General features: G+C 36.9%; 2 protein-coding genes across 21 annotated transcripts in view; both read left to right on the top strand.

The window, feature by feature from the left end:
• The window catches only part of LOC126703713 (aspartic proteinase Asp1-like), a 29,546-nt gene extending 28,907 nt beyond the window's left edge, over positions 1 to 639 (top strand). Inside the window, exons 8-9 of the mRNA XM_050402773.1 lie at positions 27 to 93; positions 195 to 639. Coding sequence (XP_050258730.1) covers positions 27 to 93; positions 195 to 307 — 180 coding nt within the window. The 3' untranslated portion in view covers positions 308 to 639. The remainder of the gene's footprint in view (positions 1 to 26; positions 94 to 194) is intronic.
• Positions 1 to 24,060, top strand: part of LOC126703714 (aspartic proteinase Asp1-like) — a 37,225-nt gene extending 13,165 nt beyond the window's left edge. For 6 of the 20 annotated variants that reach the window (XM_050402787.1, XM_050402786.1, XM_050402784.1 and 3 more), the window contains 7 exons: positions 20,652 to 20,769; positions 21,303 to 21,523; positions 22,425 to 22,649; positions 22,750 to 22,888; positions 23,260 to 23,460; positions 23,565 to 23,634; positions 23,763 to 24,060. In XM_050402787.1, coding sequence (XP_050258744.1) covers positions 20,652 to 20,769; positions 21,303 to 21,523; positions 22,425 to 22,649; positions 22,750 to 22,888; positions 23,260 to 23,460; positions 23,565 to 23,634; positions 23,763 to 23,872 — 1,084 coding nt within the window. In that variant the 3' untranslated portion in view covers positions 23,873 to 24,060. Of the gene's footprint in view, positions 1 to 18,189; positions 18,495 to 19,306; positions 19,466 to 20,185; positions 20,322 to 20,651; positions 20,770 to 21,302; positions 21,524 to 22,424; positions 22,650 to 22,749; positions 22,889 to 23,259; positions 23,461 to 23,564; positions 23,635 to 23,762 lie in introns of those variants that run through there. The other 14 variants (XM_050402793.1, XM_050402792.1, XM_050402791.1 and 11 more) reach the window with 9 other exon arrangements.
• Positions 24,061 to 25,834: the final 1,774 nt, after the last annotated feature.

Genomic DNA, 25,834 nt, shown 5'->3' with positions numbered 1-25,834 from the left:
TTCAAAACACTAACATACTATTCCAGCACAAGGAAAATGTTTGCTTGGGAATTCTAAATGGAACAGCAGGGATGAATTTGAACATCATTGGAGGTAATTATTGGTACATATTGAGCACAACCATGAACATAATAATATCAAACATCCAAAACTGAAACCCCCCTTTGGTCCCCTTTGTTTTTGGTTTTTGTAAGACATATCAATGCAGGATAAGGTGGTGATCTACGACAATGAAAAGCAGCGGATTGGATGGGCTCCTGAAAAAAACTGCGATCAGCTTCCAAAATCTGAAAGTACTAGCATTTGATGATGATGTCAACTTCTCATCCATGTCAATCCATCTTTGGTATCATCAAAGAGCACTTAAGCTATGATTTAGAGGAGAACAGACTGAATAGTTGTTGAATGTATCCTCTTTGTATATTATACACACGGAAATATGCCTGAGCAAAGTGTGCGTTGTACTATTTGATATGTATTGGGTATAAACGGTAAAAGGTTATACACAGTTAACATTTAAAAATATTGCTGATTGCTTAAAAGGAATTCACCTTGTAATACTGCTCTGAGTCCTTTCCTGCAAAATTTCTATTTCAAGAACCAGAAATGTGAAACAATATACAAATTTGTTTGGCAATCATTTCTTGACTTTTAGTGTCTATCATTATGGTTTATCATTTTATCTTTGGTTTTCAAACTTTTCTATAAAATGACAAAAACAAAAATTGGTGTTTCACAGAGATGAATGAGCTCACTAATTGGATTCAAGTGGAAGTTCCTTGGTGTATGCTTTTTGCTGATGATATATGTTAGGGTCATATATTCTATGAAATTGGCCAATCATTTGACAAAACGCACCTTAACTTGTAAATTGGTAGATCTAAGTGAAGTTCAATGTATCAAGAAGTATGTTGTTCAAACATATCAAGTGGTTTCATTAAAGACATGAAGGTTGTTTCAAGAAACAAGTGAAGAAAAACTATTTCATTAAGTCTTGACACAAGCTCGACAAATGCTTCTATCAAGGATTAATGGAGAAGCTTGACACAAGTTCGATATATCGAGATCTACAATTTCAGAATTTCCAAATCTAAAATTCGGCTGATGAAGTCTTCATTTGATTAGGGTTTCTTTTCTCACAACCCTAGTCATATATATGGCTTATTTTAGAAGTCATTATGTACAGAAACAGAGACCTAGAACTCATATGCTCTGTATGAAGCAACTACATTTGTATGCCATAGGGTTTTGTAACCAAGTGCTTCTTGATCTTTATTGTTGATGAAGTGAAGAACTTTGCAGTCAACAACAATCATTTAAGTTATTGGAGTTAGTCACAGATTGGAGATATGTGCAACAAAGGAAAGAAGGCTACTACAATATCAAGTTCAATTAGGTATTGGAGAAAAGGTTCAACTGTAGGTTAGTATTTTGGGATAGGACAGGGTAATAGTAAAATCCCTCATACTTGTAACTACTTAATTATTGATTGGTGAATTCTTGGGAGTGGTGACCTTAAATTCACCCAGTGAAGTTTTTCCATTGCGAGAGGTTTTCTCCATTTGTCAAAAAATTACCGTGTCAATTTAATTTCCACTGTATTTAGTGTATTTGGTGATTTGTTGTTGTCTCCACGATTTACATGTAAATTGACCTAATTAATCAATTTGGGAAATTGAATTAATTAACCGGGGTCAATCTATTTTAACCCAACAATATAGTTTTAGTAAGTGAAACTAGAGGTGAAGTTAATGTCAAGCTACTGCTAGGTTGGGAGGATGAAAGATAGAGGATAGAGTAACCAATGATTTTCCGTGATTTGTGTTTAGTAAGAGCGATGAGGAAAAAATGGAGGAAAGAGGAGAAGAAGGATGAAAATATGAAAAGAGTACTTGTATTTTTTTTCTTTTCGACCATAAACTATTTTTGATGAAAATGATTATAGGGGCGAGGGCCCAAAATAGTATATTGGGCCTTAGGTCTTGTCCGAGGACATTGATAGGTCCGAGGAGAAACAAATAGTTGTTAAATGTTCCCAATTAAAGTCTCAAAGGTGGGGAACAAGTGAAAGGTTGTCCGAGGAGGAACTCCTCCTCAAATATGATGAATATAGTTCACAATATGTACTCCATTAGTTAGCGTAATCCTCCAAGAAGCTCCAATGATAGAGATATGCCTCACGAACATATGAGAAGGAAGGAAACCTAAAAATATCTAAGGAAAAGTTGTCACCCCCGCATTAAATGCACTGTAACTACTTTTTTGGTCGCATTTATGTGGAGAAGACCTTTAAACAGTGCTACCTTGGCTACCATAACTCACAAAAAACTAGAGAGGGTGTCTGATGGGACAGGTACTCAAATAAGGGCTTGGGTGATCAACAGGTGTAGGGTGAAGATGGTCCAAAGGAGGATATATAAGGTGAAAGACTCTTCATGGAGAAGAGGATGGGAAAAATAGAGATAGAATATAAATTCTCTATATCCAACTGTGATTAATATATACAATCATGATCTCCTTGGAATGAAAGTCCATTGGCATAAAAAATTTCTTATTTGTGTTTGATTGTCATTTAATACAATACTAGCCGTTGTTCAACTCATTAGGGCCTAGTTCTTTGACCCATTCTCTACAAATTTATTGTAATGAGCTCATTGGGTCAAGATCCTATACATTTTGGGCTTGGGCCACAAATTGGGACCCTACAATTTGCGTCGTCTGTGAAAAGAACTTGTGTGATTGTGAAAACAATGGTCAACTACGGCAAATTCAGGCTCACAACAGGCAGAATCCATAGCATCTCAAAGTGAAAATCCTTTCACCAACCTTGAGCGTAGGAGAGATTAGGAGGGCAGCGTGTACATTACACACACAAGCAAAAGCCACTCTTGAGTTAGGAGTCACGTCTCTCAAGAACAACACAATAAAGCCATGCAAAGGGAAATTGACCAGCTTAAGAAGAAGTTACGCCATGCACAACGAAAACGAACTCCCACCCTGTCTAATTCCTCTTCCAACGTTAAGAAGGATAGTGGTGATCGACTTAGATCAAGGACTCCTCCTAGCGAATCCTTCTCATATGAATTGGCACACCATAGTGAACACCAATGCAAAAGCCCCATTCATAGAGGATTGGGAAATGATGTGATGAGCAAAGATTTGAACCAGATTGCCAAGTCGCCATTCACGCATAGGATCGAAAGGGCAGTTCCTCCTCGACGTTTCCATCAACTAATATTCACCATCTACAATGGGCAAACAAACCCGATGGAGCATGTGAGCTATTTCAATCAGTGAATGACTGTCTATTCTAAGGACAAAACCTTAATGTGCAAAGTGTTCCCATCCGGTTTGGGACTCATGGCGATGAGATGGTTTGATGGCTTGAGGACGGGTTCAATAAATTCCTTCAAGGAGCTCACTCGGGCGTTTGGCTCCCGTTTTATCACATGTACCAAGGTCCTTCGGCCCTTAAACTCCCTATTGTCTTTGTCCATGCAAGAAGGGAAAACCCTGAAAACATATTCGGACAGGTATTGGGAGATGTACAATAAGATAGATGGTAACTTTGAGGATGTCACCATTAGTACCTTCAAGAGTGGCCTCCCAATCGAGCATGGTTTAAGGAAGTCCCTAACAGGAAAACCAGTCACCAGCCTACGTCAGCTTATGGACTGGACTGACAAGTATAAAAGGGTTGAGGAAGACCAACAACTGGGTAAAGGAAAGGCTAAGGTTATCATTCAGGAGAGAAGGGATTTCAAGTCAGATCGAATCAATAACAACCGGCCTCGAAGAGATTTTGCTGGACAATCAGGGTCTACCAACACCCAGACCGTTAATGCAGTATTCCGAGAACCAGTGCATCAAGTTCTAGAGAAGATTAAGAACGAGTCATTCTTCAAATGACCAAACAAGATGGCTGGAAACCCCTTGAGATGCAACTAGAGCTTTTATTGCCAATATCATTAGGACCAGTGGCACACTACGGAAGACTACAAGAATCTGTGGGACTATTTGAACCAGCTGGTTTGAGAAGGGAAGTTGAAGCAGCTGTTGCACCATTCTAATGGCCAAGCGGGGCAGACAGGTTTGGATCCTCGGAGAGATTCTTCTTCAAGACCTCCTCTAGGAATGATTAATGTCATCTTCGCTGCCCCCGATAGGATCGGTTCCTGTCCCTCCAGAGTGATGTCTGTGGCTCGGCTATCAACTGAAGACAACAATTCAGAACTAAAAAGAGCCAAAATAGGGGCCCCGTTGGTTCTGGGCTTCTTGGCTGACGATAAGATCGGAACTATCCAACCCCATGACGATGCTTTGGTGGTCATACTCAGGATAGGGGGGTACGATGTGAAAAGATTGTTGGTAAATTAGGGAACTTCTATCGAGATAATGTACCTCGACCTGTACAAGAGGCTGAATTTGAAACCTGAGGACCTAACAGCGTACGATTCCCCACTAATAAGTTTCGAGGGGAAGACAGTTACTCTAAGAGGTTAGATTAGACTGCCCATACTGGCCGATTCGGATGTGGTGGAAGTGGACTTCATTATGGTAGATGCTTATTCACCTTATACAGTTATTGTGGCCAGGCCTTGGCTTCATGCCTTAGAAGCCATTTCTTCTACCCTCCACCAGAAGGTGAAGTATCCGTCCAACGGCCAAGTTAAAGAGATTGTAGAAAATCAATCCATGGCTAGGTAGTGTATGGTGGCTGCCATCTTGCATAGGCCCAACGCGAAGTCCTCGGCCTCTGCTGAAAGGAACTTATAGCAATCAAGAACTCCGGTACTATCCAACAATGAATCAACCGAGGAAGCGAAGTGCGAAGATCTAGAAAAGGTTGTTGTTGGCGATGATCCGGAGAAGTTCTTTCAAGTCGGCTCCCAGCTGCCTTCCCGGGAGAGAAAAGAGCTAATTGAATTCTTGAGAAAAAACGTGGATGTATTCGTGTGGAATGCTTATGAAGCTCCGAGAGTGGACCCAAGTTTCATTTGCCACCATTTGAATGCCAGTCTATCTATTACACCCAAAAAACAACCTCATCGGCGCTCATCTAAAGAACATTCTAATGCTGTCAAAGATGAGGTAACAAAGTTTAAGCAGGCGGGGGCTATCAAAGAGGTTTTCTATCCTAAATGGCTAGCCAATACTGTGGTAGTAAGGAAAAAGAATGGAAAATGGCGAGTATGTGTGGATTTCACGGATTTAAACAAGGCTTGTCCAAAAGATCCCTTTCCTATGCCTCGGATAGACCAACTGGTAGTTGCTATCGTAGGCCATCCTCAGATGAGCTTTTTAGATGCCTTTCAAGGATACCATCAAATATTGCTAGCACTAGATAACCAGGAAAAGATAGCTTTCGTTACTCCCACTAGAAACTACCATTACAAGGTAATGCCCTTCGGCTTGAAAAATGTAGGATCCACCTATCAAATGATGATGATTAAGATGTTTGAACCTCAATTGGGCAAGAATATTAAAGTTTATATAGAAGACATGGTAGTGAAGACCAAGGTGGTGTCCAAGCATGTGGGAGATCTCGGAAATATTTTTGAAATACTGAGAGAACACAAGCTGTGCCTTAACACCTCCAAATGCTCTTTTGGTGTGGGATCAGGAAAATTCTTGGGTTATATGGTGACTCACCGAGGAATTGAAGTTAATCTCGACCAGGTTATGTGATAAATAATTTGTAACCACCTCGGAACCCCAAAGAAGTTCAGAAGCTAACCAAAATGACTGCTGCTCTAAACCGATTTATTTCTCGGTCTGCAGATAGATGCAGACCCTTCTTCCTATTGATGAATAAATGGAAGGGATTTGAGTGGACTGAGGAGTGTGCTTTGGCATTTCAGCAACTTAAAGAATACCTATCTTGGCCATCGATCATGTCCAGTCCTAAGACGGATGAGGTCTTTTTTTCTTATATTGCAGTGGCCCCTCACGCTGTGAGTTTGGTATTGGTACAAGTTGACAATAAAGTACAACGGCCAGTCTATTATATGAGCAAATCACTACATGAGGCTGAGATTCGCTATCAACCACTGGAAAAGGCCATCTTGGCAGTGGTGCATGGTACACAAAAACTTCCCCATTACTTCCAAGCACATACAGTTGTCGTCCTAACTCAACTTCCACTCAGGGCCATACTTCGAAGTGCTGATTATATGGGGAGGATTGCAAAGTGGGGCACAGTTCTAGGGGCTTTTGACATCAAATACATGCCTTGTATCTCTGTCAAGAGTCAGGTACTAGCAGACCTTGTGGCCGAGTTCACTGAACCCCTGTTAGAAGAAACATCAACAACACAAAACATGGATGGAAAATCGGTTAGCACAATCTCCCTGCAAGAACCTTTATTCTGGAAGGTATATGTTGATGGTGCGGCAAATCGAAGGGGCTCTGGGGTGGGGCTAGTTCTGATCTCTCCCGAGAAGCTCACCATATAAAAGTCATTAAGATTTGGCTTCTTGGGCACGAATAATGAAGCTGAGTACGAAGCCTTGCTGGAGAGAATGTCCATGGTTCAAAGAATGGGAGGAAAGGCAGTAAATATGTTCTCAGACTCGAGGTTGGTTGTCGGCCAGGTGAAAGGCGAACTAGAAGCAAGAGATGAGAGGATACAAGGGTATTTAAGTCAAGTTAGACATTTGCAATCAGGATTTTAATCCTTCACTCTTTTGCACGTCCCTAGGAGTGGAAACACAGACTCCGATTCCTTAGCCACACTAGCGACCTCCTCGGCACAGAGCCTACCTCAGGTTATCCTTATAGAAGACTTGTATAAACCCATGGAGGTCAAGGGACAAGCGGTTCATGTTCACCAAATCAGGGTAGGACTTAGTTGGATGGATTCCATAGTACTATATCTGAGAGAAGACATCTTGCCGGAAGACAAATCAGAGGCTGAAAAGATAAGAAGAAAAGCACCTCGTTTTTGGCTATCCAAGGACCAAAAATTGTACAAGCGCTCTTTTTTTGGGCCATATCTACTCTGTGTTCTCTCCGAAGCGATAGAGCTACTCCTTGAGAGCTACTCCTTGAGGAGCTGCATGAAGGAATTTGTGGAAGCCACATAGGAGGTAGATCTTTTTCTCACAGAGCCATCACTCAGGGCTACTGGTGGCCAAATATGCAGAAAAAAGCATAAGAGAATGTGAAGAAGTGTGATCAGTGTTAGAGGTGTGCACCAAACATACACTAGCCAGGAGGAGTTCTCTACCCCCTGTCTAGCCCCTGACCTTTTGCTCAATGGGGCTTAGATATAGTTGGCCCTTTCCCCAAAGCAGTAAGGAATAAGAGGTATTTGCTAGTCAGCACTAACTATTTCACTAAATGGGTTGAAGCTGAACTTTTAGCAAATATCAGATATGTGGATGCTAAGAAGTTTATTTGGAAAAATATTGTTACCCGGTTTGGGGTCCCTTATTCCCTCATCTCGAATAATGGTCTTCAGTTTGACAATAAGTCCTTCAGGAGATACTACTGTGAATTGGGAATTATGAACATATATTCTACTCCAAATTATCCTCAAGGAAATGGACAAGTCGAGTCTATTAATAAGGTCATAGTTAGTGGACTCAAGAAAAGTTTAGATGATGTGAAGGAAAAATGGGTGGAAGAACTGCCACATGTCTTGTGGACGTATCGAACCACGCCTCACAGATCAACAGGGGAGACCTCCTTTTCAATGACTTATGGAGCCGAGGCTGTTATTCCCTTAGAGACAAGCTTCCCAACACTAAAGACCAGCTCGTTCAGTCCAAGTAGTAACAATGAGTTGCTAGAAAGGAGTTTGGATCTTATCGAAGAAAAAAGAGAAAGTGTAATGGTCCAATTGTCATACTACCAACAAACTTAAGCAAGGTTATGATGCCAAGGTAAAGCTAAGGCCACTAGTGCTTGGTGACTTGGTATTAAGGAAAGTTCTATGCACTACATAGAACCCAGCATGGGGAAAGCTAGGACCCAATTGGGAAGGACCATATCGTATCATCTTTGTGGCTGGTATAGGGGCCTATTTCCTTGAAGAGTTAGATGAACATGTAATACCACACCCTTTGAATGTAAACAACCTGAAAAAGTATTATTATTAATGAAAATTTCATTTATCAATAAATTCCCTTGTTGTGGAAAAGTATTGTGCTTCATGTTACTCAAACTGTTCAAGTATTAAACAGAACCTAAGTCCTGCATGGCTCCTCGGACCACAGGCTTAGGGAAATTAATTACTTGGGACATCTGTACAAATATTAAACAGAATCTAAGTCTTGCATGGTTCCTCGAACTACAGGCTTAGAGAAAATTAATTACTTTTGACATCTGTACAAGTATTAAACAGAATTTAAGTCCTACATGGCTCCTCAGACCACAGGCTAAGAGGAAATTAATTACTTTTGACATCTGTTCAATTATTAAACAGAACCTAAGTCCTGCATGGCTCCTTGAACCACAGGCTTAGAGGAAATTAATTACTTTTGACATCTGTTCAAGTATTAAATAGAACCTAAGTCCTACATGGCTTCTTGGACCACAGGCTTAGGGGAAATTAACTACTTTTGACATTTGTTCAAATATTAAACAGATCCTAAGATATGTCAGATCTCTCCGACCACATATTTAGGTGAAATTAATACTCAAGGGCATGTATATAAGTGTTTAAACAGATCCTAAGATATGTTAGGTCTCTCGGACCACATATTTGGGTGAAATTAATACTCAAGGGCATGTACATAAATGTTTAAATAGATCCTAAGATATGTCAAATCTCTTAGACCACATGTTTGGATGAAATTAATATTCAAAGGTATCTATACTAGCATATAAACAAAACCTAAGGTCGAAACAGATCCAAGGCTATGTTTACATCCTCGAGTTGAAATCTTTAAGCAAATTTAAACTTATATTTATTTACATAAGTGATGAGCAATATACAGATTGTCTGCCTCTTTTATTTTCCCTCACATGATATAAATCTATCAATATCAATCTTCATTACATAAGATTCAATTCACAATACAAACACTTAATACACAACTTTGCCCCTAGCACTTAATCAAATTACTTATACTATTAAGCAACGTATTATTGTTGGCTTTTATTGAAGGCACAGTAACGGCAATTCAATGCTATGTATAAAAATAATAAAATTCAAATTACAAAAGATGAAATGAAGAACATTCTTATTGAGTGATAAAGAAAGCACATTGTACGCATTGACATAGAGTCATTTAAAAAAAAAAAAAACTACTACAAAAAGAATTAGAAAAGGAATCCTAAGGGCTAAGCTTTAGCAGAAGGGGCAGGAGGATCTTCCTTCTGGCTTGGCTGAGAAGTAAGAGCATCCTTGGCCTTGGGGTCAACTTCCTGAATCTCGGCCTTTGCTTCCTTTGCCTTGGCAACATCTTTGGTCTCCGTAGAGGGCTTTTTCCCCTTGCCTTTGCCTTTGCCTTTGCCTTTGCCTTTCTCCCCTTCAGCCCCCTGGCCTTGATCACCAGCCTGGCTGGATCCCTTCGAAACTTCAGGAAGAGAAAAGGCATCTGGGATAGCCAAAGGCTGCTCGAAAGATTCTGGGGCAGGGGCAGGAGGAGAGGAGATAGTAGCCGGGACTTCGTGGATATCCGAATGGTAATAAACACTCTCGGGCTGCCTCTAAAAAAAATCTGCAGGGACTCCTGCAATGCTCAGGGCCCTATCGCATGTCACGTTGCAATAATCCCTGCACACCTCTGAAAGCTCATCGGCAAGCCTTACCTGCGTCTCCTTCACACCAAGCAGATATGAAGCCTTCTTTTCAACCTCGGCTACTTCCCTGGCCAGTTGAGCTTCTTTCTTGGCCTTCTGCAACTTAACCTTAAGATTTATGACCAATTGCCTTGTGGCTAGATCTATCTCAGTCAAGTCCAGTTTTTGGCGCTGATCTTCAGCCTGCCTTTCAGCAGTTTTCAAACTAGCCTCAGCACTTGAACGAGCTTGGTCCACCACTTTAAGTTTCTCGAACAGCTCAATTTGCTCCTGCCTAGCAGCCTCCAATGATTTCTCAACATCAGCACAAGTGAGGGCCTCAACATCGGCCTATTTATGAGCGTCACGGTACCACTCCTCGGCCACAAAAACTTGTTGAGTAATCTGCCCAAAGACCACACAAAAAAAATAATATGAGTTAAAAACAAAAGCATGATTTAGCATCTAAATTCATAAGTAGATAGACTATTTATCATGGCAAGGTCCCTCTTCAGGGATAGGAAGATGTCATTTTGTGTAAAGCGCCTGTAAGCATCCATATCCTTAGGAAGAAGTAGAGGCTGCTCTAAGGCTTCAGCTATATACCTCGCTTGACCCCTTTGAAATTCTCGGACCGAGGCATTCCAAGGAATGGGAGCCCTGTCCAATTCCAACTGAGGACTCCATGTGCGTTGTGTCATGCGCACATCAGCCCTATTTTGTTCTTCTCGGCTATCCATGGACTGGGATTTCCTGCCCCAAGCATCTGGGACCCCCTTTTGTTGTTTCGTTCCCTTCCAAGGACCTACCTTGCCTTCCTCAAGCGTCTCGAATGGCATTTTCTTCTTCAAGCCAAGATTTGGCTTCAGGCCGAGGTTGGTGGGGATCTAGGGAGGGGGAGGGGGAAGATTGGAGGGAACTTGGAACTTAGAGGCTCCTTTCAATGTTGACTCCTTGCCCCTGGAAGCTATGAGCTCCCTAAAACTCTTATTGCCCTTGTTCAGCGCCATACTGTCTTCCTCTTTTTCGGAGGAGCTGTCTGGGCGGGCGAACACTAGAATTGGGGTATGAACACCAGAATTCCTATCTGATTCACCCTCGGCGACTGAGATTTTGATTAGAGGAGCCCTTGGATTATTTTCTTCCTTAAAATGGAATTTATCTATCTCCTCTTATAGTGATAAACGAGACGAGGCAATCTCCTCTTCAGGTATTGCCGCTACTTTAGGAAAAATTTGTGGAAGTGGCAGTGCAACCGGTGGAAGGTTCTGTGGAACTGGCAACACAACTAGGGGAAGGTCCTTCCAAGCCAAAAATTCTAGTTTGAAGATGTCAATCTGTAAAAATGTGCTCCCCCCTAGATCGAGAGTTTTACATGGAGTCGCCACTTATTTAATTTAAAAAGGAAAAACAAGAAAACCTTTAATGAAAAATACTTCTGTTGTATTAATGTATATGACAATTTACATCGAATTTTGTAACAAAAATTTACAATGCTTTTTGTCCTAGGTACAATCTAAGAAAAGTAAATTACATTGCTTTATTTCCTAGTTACATTCTAAAAAAAGGTAAAATTGTATATACAAAAAATTGTCTAGAACCCTTGATCTTGGTTCGGAGGCTAATTTACGAGATGGGAAGGGATTAAGCACCCATCTCGCCCGGTAAAACCAGTCTCCTAGGTTAAGGTGGCCAATGTCATGTCATGTCAAACAAATACAAAGAATATGTCATATAAACATGTGATTTGCAGGAAGTGTAAATAAATATATGTTAGGGGAATTTGACATAAAGAGAAAAATAAATAAATAAAACTTGTTAGGTAACAAAAAATGAAGGTAAAGGCATGTTCATCCAAGACATCAATATAAATAAAGAATTCCTAGCCTAGACATGTTCATCTAAGCATGTGAGGGAAAAACAAAATTGTCATGTTATTTGTCATCAACATAATTGCAAAGAGAAGCAAATAAAAATAAAACCTTTAAGCATATTTGATCATCCAAGCAATTATGAAGAGAAGTAAAGGAAAAACCCTAGACATGTTTATCTAGACAAAATCAAAATACCTTGACATGTTTGTTCAAGCATTTAAAAAAGTAAAACAACTACCTAGACATGTTCATCTAAGTATTAAAGAGAAAATTGTGTTTTAGCCTAGAAGTGTTCATCTAAGCATTCAAAAGAAAATTGTGTATTGGCCTAGAAGTGTTCATCTAAGCATGTAAGAGAAAACCAATAAGACATAGGCATGTTCATCCAAGCATAGTATAAAAGAAGTGAATAATGATTTGTAAGCATTTATTCTAGCATGTATAAAGAATTAAAAAAAGTTAACTACTTACCAGCATAAATTAAAAGGGGAAATGATCACCTAAAGGGCTAGGAAGAAAGCAAGGAAGTACTCAACTACAACCAAAGTAAGAACAATGGTTGCTCAATAGCTTTTTTTTTCTGCTTTCTCACTAGCTCTCTAGAGGGAATTTTGGGATCCAGAGAATGGAAGAGGTCTTCTCTATTTATAGGGGAAGGGATGGCTTAGCTTTAAAGCTAAGTTATTAGCTTTCTTCTGAAGCTAAGGGAGGAGATAATCTGTTTAAATGAGCTGGGGACGGATTTGGTGTTGATCTCCATTCAAATTTTGAAATGATGCTGCACCTGCTTCGTATTTTGGCTCTAATTTTCTGCTCAAAATTCCAATTGATTCGGGATTGATGTTTTTTGAAAGGAAATTTAATTCTCTACAACTTTTATAGAAATAGAGAAATCCAAATTTCAACGTTTTTCTGATCAAAAATGTGATTCAAGTTACAGCTGAAGATAATGACGTTTTTTGAGAATTTTTTCTTTTCTTTTTTTTTTTGAATTTTTCATGGATCATATCTCCTGAACTTTTTCAAAAGAGCAGATAAGATGCTATAAAGAAATTTTTTTTTTTATTATTTTCTAAAAAAAAAATGAAAAAAAATGAAATCCAATCAAAAATCACACTTGATTAATTTTAAATTAATTCTTGTGAGAACCAATCAAAATTAAGTGTTTAGAATAGGACACGATCAGGCCCATCGTGTAGGCAGACCATGATCATTGAAAATTGCTTGTATGATAACTTTTGATCAGGTGGTCTGATCACAACCCACGACATACTATTATGATCGTTAGAACATCAAGATTTGTTTTGTATCACAAATCTGAAGATCTACCAGTTGGTTAAATGCAAGTTGTAAAATGGGGTGTCTACACAATCCGACACAATCTGGAACTTCCAGCCCTTATTACTTGGCCTACGTCTTGGAAGATGTGAGACAATGACTCGTAATCCAAGATTAGATGAGCGGCCGGCAGTTTTCCGTCTTCACTCACAAAATCTCTAACCTTAGAAGGTAGTTGAGAGCTTGAACGTTGGTAAAATTGATCCTCGGAGCAACGTGGTTTTTATTTGCAGAAACATCCGAGAACGAGATCATGGTCAGATCGACAAAAATTATCACTAAAAGAAGATGAAATGTCAAAAGTAAAAAGAATAAAGCTAAAAAGGCTAAATCCCATTCCAAAGGGACTGATCCTAAAGGTACCCCACCTAAATCTCCTGCTCGAGTTAGACAATGAAAACCGTTGCTCACTCCCTTGAGACAATCAGGTAGTCATCCTTCATGCCATTATTAGACTTGGGGAGATAGGATATCAGCCTGCCGACCTTGGACCGGGACTTAAGGTAGTATCCCGCACCAGCGAGCTTGTGGCACTTGTACATATGAACCACATCGTGCCACGTGAGCCCTAAGCCTAGCTGCTCGTTGAGAGCGTCTACGCAGCCCAAGACCCTAAATAGGTTAGGGGCAGACTTGTAAGGGGTCAATATATGGTTAATCAAATAGTCCCTGGTTATCCTACCTATGAGAAGTATCATTCCTCCCTCTATGAAAACAATCATGAGAATGACGACTTGACCCACGACCCTGTCAGTAAGTACTCGGTCCGAGGGACAATATTCTAAAACTACCCCCTATGGGATATGGTACTTAGCCCTAAAACCCTCTATACCAGCTGGTGAGTCTACTAAGTGCTTGAATCTACCCATCTAAATAAACAAAAAGGCCGAGGAGAAAGGGTGAGAAGAAAAAGGAGAATATAAAGAAATAAGGACTTACGGGAACACATATGTTAATCTCTGAAACTTTTAGAAAATTTTCGAAGACTTCTTACAGGAAATAGCTATGGAGACTCAAGAGTTTAAAATGTTTTGTAAGACGGGGTGCTAGAATTCTCTGAAGCTCTTGAAGATTTTTGAAGAAAAAAGGAAAATGGGTTCCCTCAAGGCTTTATATAGAGGGGGTAGATGAGTGAGAATACTCCCGCTCAAAATACTAGGAAAAATGTCAGCCATTGGATTAGCATTTTACCGTTGGATGCGGGGGACATAAAGCCGCCTGAAGTAATTAATAACACCTTGTGGATTACGAAGCATTAGTGACAATTATGAGGTATGTAAAACTGCATTCTCGCACGTGTAAATCAAAAAATCAATTGATCTTATCTCTTAAAAATCAAAACCCCACTTTTTCTCCTCAGATGGGAGGGAAAAACTGGAATTTTGAGGGGCTATTATAGGGCCGAGGGTCCAAAATAGTATATTGGGCCTTGAGCCTTGTTCGAGGACATTGATAGGTCCAAGGAGGAGCAAATAGTTATTAAATGTTTCCAATTAAAGTCTCAAAGATGGGGAACAAGTGAAAAGTTGTCCGAGGAGGAACTCCTCCTCGGATATGATGAATATAGTTCACAATATGTACTCTATCAGTTAGCGTAATCCTCCAAGAAGCTCCAATGATAGAGACATGCCTCACGAACATACGAGAAGGAAGGAAACCTAAAAATATCTAAGGGAAAACTACTGCCACCGTATTAAATGCACTGCAGCTACTTTTCTGCCTCACGAACATACGAGAAGGAAGGAAACCTAAAAATATCTAAGGGAAAACTACTGTCACCGTATTAAATGCACTGCAGCTACTTTTCTGGCCACATTTATGTGGAGAAGACCTTTGAACAGTATTACCTTGACTACTACAACTCACAGAAAACCAAAGAGGGTGTTTAATGGGACAGGTACTCAAGTAAGGGCTCGGATGATCAACAAGTGTAGGGTGAAGATGGTTCAAAGGAGGATATATAAGGTGAAAGACTCTTTATGGAGAAGAAGATGGGAAAAAGAGAGAGAGAATACTGTAGCAATCTAAATTGTCTCTGTATCCAATTGTGATCAATATATACAATCATGATCTCCTAGGATTGAAAGTCCATTGACATCAAAAACTTCTTATTTGTGTTTGATTGTCATTTAATTCAATACTAGCTGTTGTTCAACTCATTAGGACTTAGTTCTTTGACCCACTCTCTACAAATTTATTGTATTAAGCTCATTGGGCCGAGATCCCATACATTTTGGGCTTGGGCCACAAATCGGGACCCTACAATGATAATATCAAATATCAAGAGGATGAGCTGTAGTAAATTAGTAAGTATAGACACATCATTTCTCATCCTCCCTCCCATTTCCTCTTCTCCTTAAGGAAATATTAATAGGGGTAGATGCAATTGGATTATCATCATCCTTTACCTCCCCCATTTCTATCCTACCAAACATTTAAAATAAAATACAATATATAAAAAAGCACACAATTTATCCTTCATTTTTCTTCCTGTCCTCTCCATTCCTTGCATTTTCCTTACGTACCAAATGAAAACGAATTTTGTGTAATTAATTAAAAAATGGTTCTAATTGTCAATTCGGTGAATTAAGTAGGTGTTAGAAACGTATTGCTTTGAAGTCATCTCTTATTTATATGTTTTTGCTCTTGTATATACTACAGCTACAAACTAAAGCAATTAATTGAGATCGTCTCTACAAACATGTCAATATGTAACATTTTTTTTGTCTAAGTTAAATCAATCTCGCTTGTTTAAGACCTTAGCTTTTGACTTGGGAATTGCACATCTGGAAATTGAGCTTGATTCTTAGTAGTGACCCAGCTTAGTAGGATGAATGCAGGTGGCTAATTCAGAAGTTTGAGTAATCATGTCTCCAACATGTTTACAGGGAAATCGATAGATGTGCAGGTACTCTAGCTAAAGTTCAATGTGGTCAACAGCTGGATTTTGGAGTTTATGTTATCCCACCAATTAGGCAATTCATGTTCGCATGTCGGGTTCATGTTGTGTCGAGTCATGAGTATTAGACTATATGAGTCAACCCTAACCCGACATGTTTATTAAATGAGTTAGGATTCCTAACCCTAACACAACCCATTTATTAAACGAGCTAGTTGTGTTAACCTATCTATCAGATTTTATCCACAAAAAAAAAAAAAAAAAAAAAAAGTATTTAACAAATTGATATGAATTATTTAAAACCAAATAAGTAAATATTTTAATATAAAATTTAGAACTAACAAGTAATTGCATCACAAATAACAATTCAAAACTAAAGCATATCTCAATATCACATATAACCAATCATAATATATCAAAGAAAATAAACCATAACAATTAATAAGTTTATTTACCTAAGGTTTGAAGGGTATATTGCTAAAATGTCATTTAATTAAACGGGTGCAAACAAGTCAAACAGGTTCCATGTGATAGACACCAATCCAATCGATTTATTAAATGGACCAATCATGTCAACTTGAATATGACACGAATCCACTAAGCCTCAACCCATAACCTACTAATTTCGTGTCATGTCATGTTGGGTTCGCGGGTCGTGTCCAATGTTACCACCCCTACCACCAGCATAAGTGCTTGTCAATTGCGAGTTGTGACCTTTAATTTTGATTGTTCAAATGGTAATTCTTGTTGCACACAGTTTATCACACATTACCGTATGCACTCTATTGATATCGTGTTATCAGTTCAAATTGTAAAGTGGTGAAAACATGATTTTACAATTTGAATTGAAAGCATATTACATTGTGTAATAATCATTAGTTTATTATCCCGATTCAAATTCTACTTTTTTATATATATATATATATATATATATATATATTTTTTTTTTACATAAGGAAGTGGTGTCCTAATCTTTTGGTTAGACTATTACACTCCATGTTCATGAGAGGTAGTTATAAAACCTAGATCAACTCGGTTGGTTGGACTATTGATCTAATGAACTGATACTTAGGCTGATCTAATTGTTTAATTGGACTACTTATGCAATTTAACTTGTAAAACCTAGAGGGTATTTTGCAATTGGTGTAACCTAGGCAGGTCGTTTTCACCAAACCAATTTTTTTAATTTAAAACAAAATTACCTTTATAGGTCCGTTTTGCACGTTTATGTACAAGGAGCATAACGAAAACAGATGTATTTTATAATGAGTTGAAGAACGAAGGATATCATATGGTTTCTGGACTTTCAATGAAGATAAAGCTTAGATCGTAATCCATGAGATGAGAGCAACTAATGAGAAATACAATATGCATAAAATGTGACTTTGGAGTTTGAAATATGATTTTGTTATTGTAATTTTAAGTAATGTGATAGGATTTTATTTAACAAAGATATGACTAAAATTTTATGAAACCCTCTTATTTTATGTTTTCTAGTGTTGCTACCTGTGAAATGTGGCTACTTTTTTCTATATTTATATTTTAATTACTAATTTAAGTACGCATTTTATTTTTTAAAAAAATTTACCGTATTTACTTTTGATTTGTCAAACTTATTTCTATATTTAAAATTTTTTCTTATTTAATCCTATAAGAGCATCTCCAATGGCCTATGTAAACCTAAAATTCTCTCTATAATAGAGAGTGAAACCCAAAAAAAACTCTCCAATGGACTCTCTATTCCTAGATTTTTTTTTTTTGGCTCATGAACAGTAGCTCATCAAGTCTGATGAGCTACTGTTCACTCTTTAAATACTTTTTTCCTATTATAATAATTAGGTGTTAAATAAAAAAATATTGGAAGATGTGTAATTGTTAAAAATAAATAAATAATGAATGAAGAAATAATATTTAAATGAGATAAAAAATATGATAGAAAATCTGTTGGAACTGTATTTAAAAAAGTAAGTAGTTAAAAGGTAAAAATCACTGTTCATTTTTCAAATAGTACAAAAATTTAAAGATTCTGCTAGAGATGCTCTAACTCAACCAATATCTCAGTGGTTGAACCAATAATTGATTTGCTTCACATCCCAAAAAAAAAAAAATGGGTTCCAGTTAGCTCAACTGGTAAAGTCTCTGATGGTTGTATAAGAGATCTGGGGTTCAATCCCCGCCTATACCAAAAACTGATTGGTGTCTTGGTCTGATAATAAAGAGCTATTATCAGGAGCGGACGCCATAGGTTAAAACTCTCTCAAAAAAAAAAAAAAAAAAAAAAATTGAATTCCTAGACCTGGTTTGAGCTTAACAACCACTTAATCCGAGTTTACGGTAATATTTTTTTAAGTTCATTGAACGCGTTCCTTGGATTAATGTTTAATGTTATTTCCCTTCTAACAAAAAAAATTGAAAAAATAAAAAACAAAAAAAGCCAAACCCTTTGGGCTGTTCTATAGGTTCGAAAAAAAAGCAAGTGGTTTTGGATTCTGACAAACCAAACAACATTGTCCCATGTCGAGCAGATAGTAAGCCAAACTTCAGTTTATATCACACACCGACATACGCCAGCACAAGAGAGCACGACCTTACTTGAGCAGGACCTGTTCTATAGGTTCGAAAAAAAATCTTTCTGACTTTTCACAATTTACACAGTGAGTTTTTGAACTTGTTTTTTTGAAGAATTTTTGGGGCAGATTTCTTAAACATTGCAAATGCACACAATATGTTTGATGAAATTCCAAAGTGATGTTCTGTCAAATTTTTTTATAAATTACAGTGTACATAAGTTGCTTGATAAAATTCCTGACTGATGTTTTGTTCTTATTCTGTAAGTCCTAAACCCCCTAATACATGAAAGAGTGGTTAGGAGGAAGAGAAATAAAGATAGGGATGCTGTGTTGTTGTTTTGATGGGTTTCAATAAATTATTTGGATATTTTGATTTTGTTGTTGTTCTTGCTGAAAGACTAATTAAATTGAATTGAATTGTTTTAGGTGGGTTCTTATTCTCTGTTTATGAATTATGACATGCCTATTTGTTGTATTAGTTTTTATTTTTTATTTTTATCTATATGCTAAGATTTAAATTTTGTGAAATTTAAACTAGGGTGCTTGGTGTGTTATTCTTATCCTACTTTGAATGGTTTGAATAGAGGCTCTTGGTTTGGTGAAAATACATGATTAGAAAAATATATCACCAGCACGGTTCATCACCAAATTACGTTAAACAGCCAACGAAATTAGATCTCATATACCTTTACATAAGGTTCATTTGTAATTTGGTAGGAATAATGCTTTAAATTGAACTCAGCATCACAAAAACTGCCATAGCAAACTGCAACAAACCTTAGATGCCAGAATTTCGAAAGCCCTCTTTGATTGGATCGATTGTCTGTTGCTGAGATTGCTCAAGAGTTGACTCACTTGGCCTGACAGAGCTGACCGTAACTGAGGCGTTGTGACAGGAACTGAAAGAGCTGGCCTGACCTTGGGTCAGTTGCAAGAAAGTTACTTGAACCAACAAGGATTGAAGTGTCAGAAGAGAAAAGACCAGCATTTGGCAGCTAATGGTTTTTCTGCTGAAGTAGAGGCTTTGAGAGGATGGCTGGACAGTAATGCTTCATGTTGGACAATCATAAGCTTGTCCACTGCCTTTCTTACCCAACCATTCTCTTTTGTCCACTGCAATATTCTTCTGTTTAACATTCAGTGGTGGCTGCAACATTGAAATCTTTGTTCTTTCTTTCTTTTTCGATTCTGGGGGGAAAGACATTGTCAATACATTTTTTATTCCTTCTTTAAATCTTATGTATCTTGTAGTCTGCAACCACATAATACTGTCATCCTGTTGTGTAGACACAGACAATTATGGATTTACCGAATATTTTCATCCCATTAGAAAAACTTCAGTGCATCGAAAATTTAATATTACTTTATAATTGTTCTTAACGCCAATTTTATGATTTATCATCTGGTTGTGTTTGTTTAAGGAAGTCTGATGTCATCTTTTATGATAGTGAAATGAATTTAATGGAGCCTCTTACCTTTTGTCTATTGTTCACTGAAAGAAAAAAATTTGCTCAAATCAGTATTCACCTTCCACAATGCGTGTTTTCCTTTTTATATTAGAAAACTAAAACTAAGTAGGAAAATAATAAAAGAAAATTCTTAAATATCCATCACTTTTTCTTTTTTCTCTGTGTTTACCAGTTTGATATTCTCATTGTTGGATTTCTTAAAAAAATAAGATTGCAAAGGTTACTTTGTGTTACCATTCAATTTCTATATGATATGTTAAAACGCATTAGACTATTGTGTTTGTCCTCACTCCTTACAGTCATCAGCTTCATATTTTGAACAGCAGAGGCAGAATAAGAGGATGTCTATGCTGCCAGTATTAGCGCAAGTGACATTACTGATGCTTAACCGAGTTGGGTCCTCAATTTTGTTTCCTCTTCATGGGAACGTGTATCCTATGGGGTATGTATTCTTGTATAGTATATCATATGTTATTCTTACCCACTTGTACTTTTTATGGATCATGAAAATATATATATATATATATTCTGTATTCACCTTCTACAATGCATGCTTTCCATTTTAAGGTACATAACATATAACTAAAACTAAGGAGGAAAAGAATAAAAGAATTTAATATTTTAAATTACCAGTTTGATATGTTCATTGTTGGGTTAATAAAAAGAGAAAAAAATTGTAAAGGGTACTTTGTGTTATTATTCAATTTCAATATGATATGTCCAAACCCATAGGATATATAATGTGTTGAATCTAACACTAAGATTTTTTCAGGTTCTATAGTGTTACCCTCAACATAGGCCAGCCATCAAAGCCTTACTTTCTTGACCCTGACACTGGTAGTGACCTCACATGGCTCCAGTGTGACGCTCCCTGTGTCCAATGCACTGAGGTAAATTGCTGTCACAAAATCTCTATGTTGTTTTCTTCTAATTTGTACATTGCTTCTTCTTAAGCTCTGCTTATTGTTATATTATGAAAAGAAAACAAGAGAGATTATACTAATATAGTTATATCATGGAATAACTTTCATGCAGCTCCAAATTATAGCCACTTTGAATAATTTTCCTGATGCATTGCTTGGTATCCCTCCTGCACTGTCTTGATATTCTAAATCTTGGGTCTTTTTCTTGTCAAATTGTGCCACTACCGCTGTCCCCTGTATTTTATTCAGAAACTCATATTGTCCTAAATGCTATGTATATGGTATATCTGTTTGCCACAGCATATTTTCAGATTATTCAGCTTATTTGGGTTATGTAAAACTTATTAAAACTCTAATTTTTTTTAGATACAACTATATTTTTTCTAAACATATATTTTTCTTCTTACACAATAAACTGATGAAAATAAGCTTTCTCAAACAAACACAGTTACAAGTAAGAAACTGTTCATGACAATGTGATAACTTTTTTTTCTATGCAGACACCTCATCCACTTTACAGGCCCAGCAAAAACCTGGTACCTTGTAAGGACCCTCTTTGTAAATCCTTGCACCTGCACGGACACAAATGTGAAACACCAGAGCAATGTGAATATGAGGTTCAGTATGCAGATGGTGGTTCATCTTTTGGTGTTCTTGTCAAGGATGCTTTTTCCTTCAACTTTATAAATGGAGAACAATTGAAACCTCGTCTAGCCCTTGGGTTGGTGACTTTGCTCATCTCAATTACATTTACAAACTCTCAATTTCTGGAAATTTCAAACCAATCTAAGATAATTATGCTTTTGGATAGAATTGTTGTAGTAAGCTTTTCATATTAAAGTTTTGTAATTTTTCTCATACTAATTTGCAAATGGTCATGTCAAAGCAGCCTAAGAACAAATCGCTTCCAAATGATGATGAGAATATTTGAATCACAGTCTTTGGGACTTTTACTTCCATATTGTAGCAATATTAACTGAGAACTTCTCCTTTGACCTCTGTAACACAATGGTGACTCTTTTCAACTCCACTCCAAAACAAAGAAAAAAGATAAGCTCTTTTCTACTCCTAAAAATGAGGCAGGTACCTGCCTTCTTTTTCTTTTTTTTTACCAAATAGTTGCTTGGAATATATATATTTGAGAGAGAGAGAGAGATGTAATTCAGCAGTTGCAAATTCTGTATTTCTTTTCCTGGAAATGCAACCCATCAATGGATCAGGCTGTTCATATTTGTAATTTAAGAAGCAGAAATGGTGAAATAAAGCACAAGAAAACTTGTTTAGATGAAAAGAGTGCATTCCAAAGTATGCAGGTCATTTTTAACATGGCAACCAAGCATTACACTATACTGAATTACTTCTCATCTAACTTAACTGACCATACCCGCTACATTTTAAGTCAAACCATCTGAGATAGATTACAATCCTTATTTGATGCTAACTTGTAATTCAGAATTGCATATTTGCGTGTGACTTTTGATTATAACCAAGTGTCTCTAGTGCTGGATAAAAAGTGCCCTTATTATGCTCTCAGGTGTATGATATGTAATGTATATAAGTACAAATGGTTAGTTATGAGTTGCACTGTTATTTATGTGCTCTGAAATTCTTCTTGCCTACAGATGTGGATATGATCAAAGTCCTGGTCCCTTTCCTCATCCCTTTGACGGAGTACTTGGCCTTGGCAAAGGAAAGTCCAGCATTGTATCACAGCTTAGTAAGCAAGGTTTGGTGCAAAATGTCATTGGCCATTGTTTAAGTCTCCAAGGTGGAGGATATCTCTTTTTTGGGGATGATCTTTATGATTCTTCACGTGTTCTGTGGACATCAATGTCTCGTGATCATCCGTAATTACTCATTCTGGATCCCCTCTATTCAATTTCAACAGTCCTCATTATAGTTCTTATTTTCTTCTCATTATTGCAAACACTTTTTGTGAAACGTCAGTGAACATTATTCACCCGGGTTTGCGGAACTCATATTTGGAGGGAAGACTACTGGAATTAAAAACTTACTCACAGTTTTTGACAGTGGAAGCTCCTACACCTACCTAAATTCTCCTGCTTATCAAGCTTTAATTTCTTTGGTGAGTGAAAAGCATTCTGATAGTGTTTTAAAATGCGGCCAGCATTTGTACTAATAAGATGGATTAGGCTCTGGCATATGTAATCCAGATTTTCCTCAAATTATTTCTGAATTGTTTTAAGAATTGTTAAATTACTTGCAAAATTCCTGAATTACTAAAATTACAATAGATACTTCCTTTCCTCTTCCATCATAGTTTTCTTGTATTCAAATTCGTTCTTTATTTCCATTTCCTGTTCACCAAATCGTTGCAAAATTTTGATACTGTTATTATTTTGCTTGCTACAAAACTTTTAGAACTTCTTGATTTAAAGATTTACACTACAGATTCCAAAAAAAAAAGTTCTTATATAATGTCATATGTATTTGTAGGTGAAGAAGGAATTAACTGGAAAGCCCTTAAGAGAAGCATTGGATGACAAGACTCTCCCACTCTGTTGGAAAGGTCAAAGACCATTCAAAAGCCTACAAGATGTCAGGAAATACTTCAAGCCCCTAGCATTGAGGTTCACCAATGGTGGGAAGGGTAAATCTCAGTTTGAACTGCCCCCTGAAGCTTATTTAATAATATCAGTAAGTCCCATCCTTGTTTTCTCCCCATTTGCTTTTCATTTCTGACTCAGTTGCAAGTAGATTAGGCTCTTTGTATCAAAACATTTACAAACTTACTATTCCAGCGCAACGGAAATGTTTGCTTGGGAATTCTGGATGGAACGGAAGCAGGGCAGGATGTGAACATCATTGGAGGTAATTGTTTGTACATTCTGAACATCGTGGGGCACAATCATGAACATAGCATCAAGCATACCATACTGAACAATACTCTCCCCACCCTTACCAAATTTTCTGGCCCGCTTTGTTGTGTGTTTTTGCAGACATATCAATGCAAGATAAGGTGGTGATCTACAACAACGAAAAACAGTTAATTGGATGGATGCCTGCAAACTGCAATCGGCTTCCAAAGTCTAAAACTACTAGCTTTTGAAGATAATGTCAACTTCTCATCCATGTCAATCCGTCTTTGTTATTATCAAAGAGCTCCTTAGCTACGATATATAGAAGAATAGTCATTGTATCCTCTCTGTATATTACACTCGTAAATATGCCTAAGCAGTGTGCTTTGTATTCCTATTTGATATGTATATGGTAGAAACTGTAAAAGGTTTATACTTCTTTCTAGTGTCAATAAGAAACTTAAATTATATATAATTTAATAAAAAGAGAACTTGAATATATGGACATAAAAAAATAAAAAATCAAATCAAATCAAATATGTGAAATTTTACTATTGCCATTTACTTGGTTTCAATCGTTGCAGATAACTCCTATGCTTCCTCCCAGCTACATGTCATTCAATCTACACAACTAAACAATCATTCTTTTATTTAACAATTCAACTCAACTTTGACAATTTATTGCCTTTTTGGTCATTGTAATCATAGTTATCAATATTGTAAGATGCATGACAAACAATTCTATATCATAAAAGTACTTAGTAAGTGCTCATGAATCATACGATACATAAGTGCATATCCTATGAATTGTATTGTTGAATCATACGATACATAGATATGTAGGTCTAAAATAACTTTTTTTTTTTTGGTTAAATTTTGTGGTTTTATTTGATGTAAACTGGTTGTTAGATTGTATTTTTTAAAGAGAAACGTTAACAAATGCCTTAAAAGTATTGGTTTATGAACTATTTTTAGAAACATTTTATAGAAAAACGATAAAGTAATTAATTTTTCTAATAACTTTTTATATTTTTCATGAAAGTGGTGTTAAAATTTTTTTAATATGATTTATTAACAATTACTCTTAGGGCACCCGTTAACATGGTATTTATTTGAGTTCAATAAAATAAAATGTCCTTGAGTCCCCACCCCACCCCCCCCCCCCCCCTCTTTCTCCTACAAAATTTGAACTACATACTTGACACTTCACTTTCATATTGGCAAATTTCATTTTTATACTATAAATAATGTATTAAATAAAAATATAATTATTTTTAATTTTTCTTATTATTGTCTAAGAAGCTAGAATGCAAAGAAAAAATTACTAGAATAATAGAACAAGAAAAGAGATAGTAAATGTTGATGATAATATAGAAAATGTAGATAAAGAAATAATTTTGTAAGATAATAAACATGATGAAAACATTTATTTAGATGAAGGGTTTTTTTTTTTTTTGAGTAGAAGATTTAGAAGAAGTTTATTAGGCAAGATGGCTCATACATCATGTATTATCACCAGTGGGAAATCAAACACAAGCCATAGGATTACCTACACCGTCTACATAGTACTACTTCACACGATCAAATAATTGGGATGCCAATTATCGCCACCTCTTTCTTTCTGTGTCTCACTTTGATCAAAGTTCCACTTTGATTGATCGCTTGCTAAATTGTAGGAGTAATTAATTATCACCCACAAAAGAATTGTCACCCACATCCATGTGCACAAACACAGACAAGGATTGCCAGCCTGACCCCACATACTAAAATATTTGGTAGTATTTTGGTGTATATGTCGACCTACAAATACAATCCATTTGGTACATTCCTTATCATACTTTTTTAGAGCAACACGGATGCAGCTGTAAACCAATTGAGCTATGTCGGGCATTTTAGGTTGTTTAAGCTGTCAAACCAATTTTCATGAACTTGCTCATCAAAGAAAAGAATAAAGAATCGTCATATCTATCAAATAGACCATATAAATGTTTTTTTTTTTTAATAATAATTATTAATATCAATATATTAAATCTAGGGATGAAAAATCTCATCACCACCCTAAACACAAAAAAGCACTAGTTAATTTTTTTTTTTTTAGCCCTAGTTTGATCCTTCATCACTCCAAGTAACTCATTAAAAATTACTTGATAAAATTATACCTATGGAAAACCAAACAAAAATTGTTAAAGATATTATCAATTTTACTACAAAAG

Source organism: Quercus robur, chromosome 10, assembly GCF_932294415.1.
Source record: "Quercus robur chromosome 10, dhQueRobu3.1, whole genome shotgun sequence".
Taxonomy (NCBI): Eukaryota; Viridiplantae; Streptophyta; class Magnoliopsida; order Fagales; family Fagaceae; genus Quercus; species Quercus robur.
The sequence above is the reverse complement of the archived record's forward strand: the minus strand, read 5'-3'. Positions and strand labels throughout refer to the sequence as shown.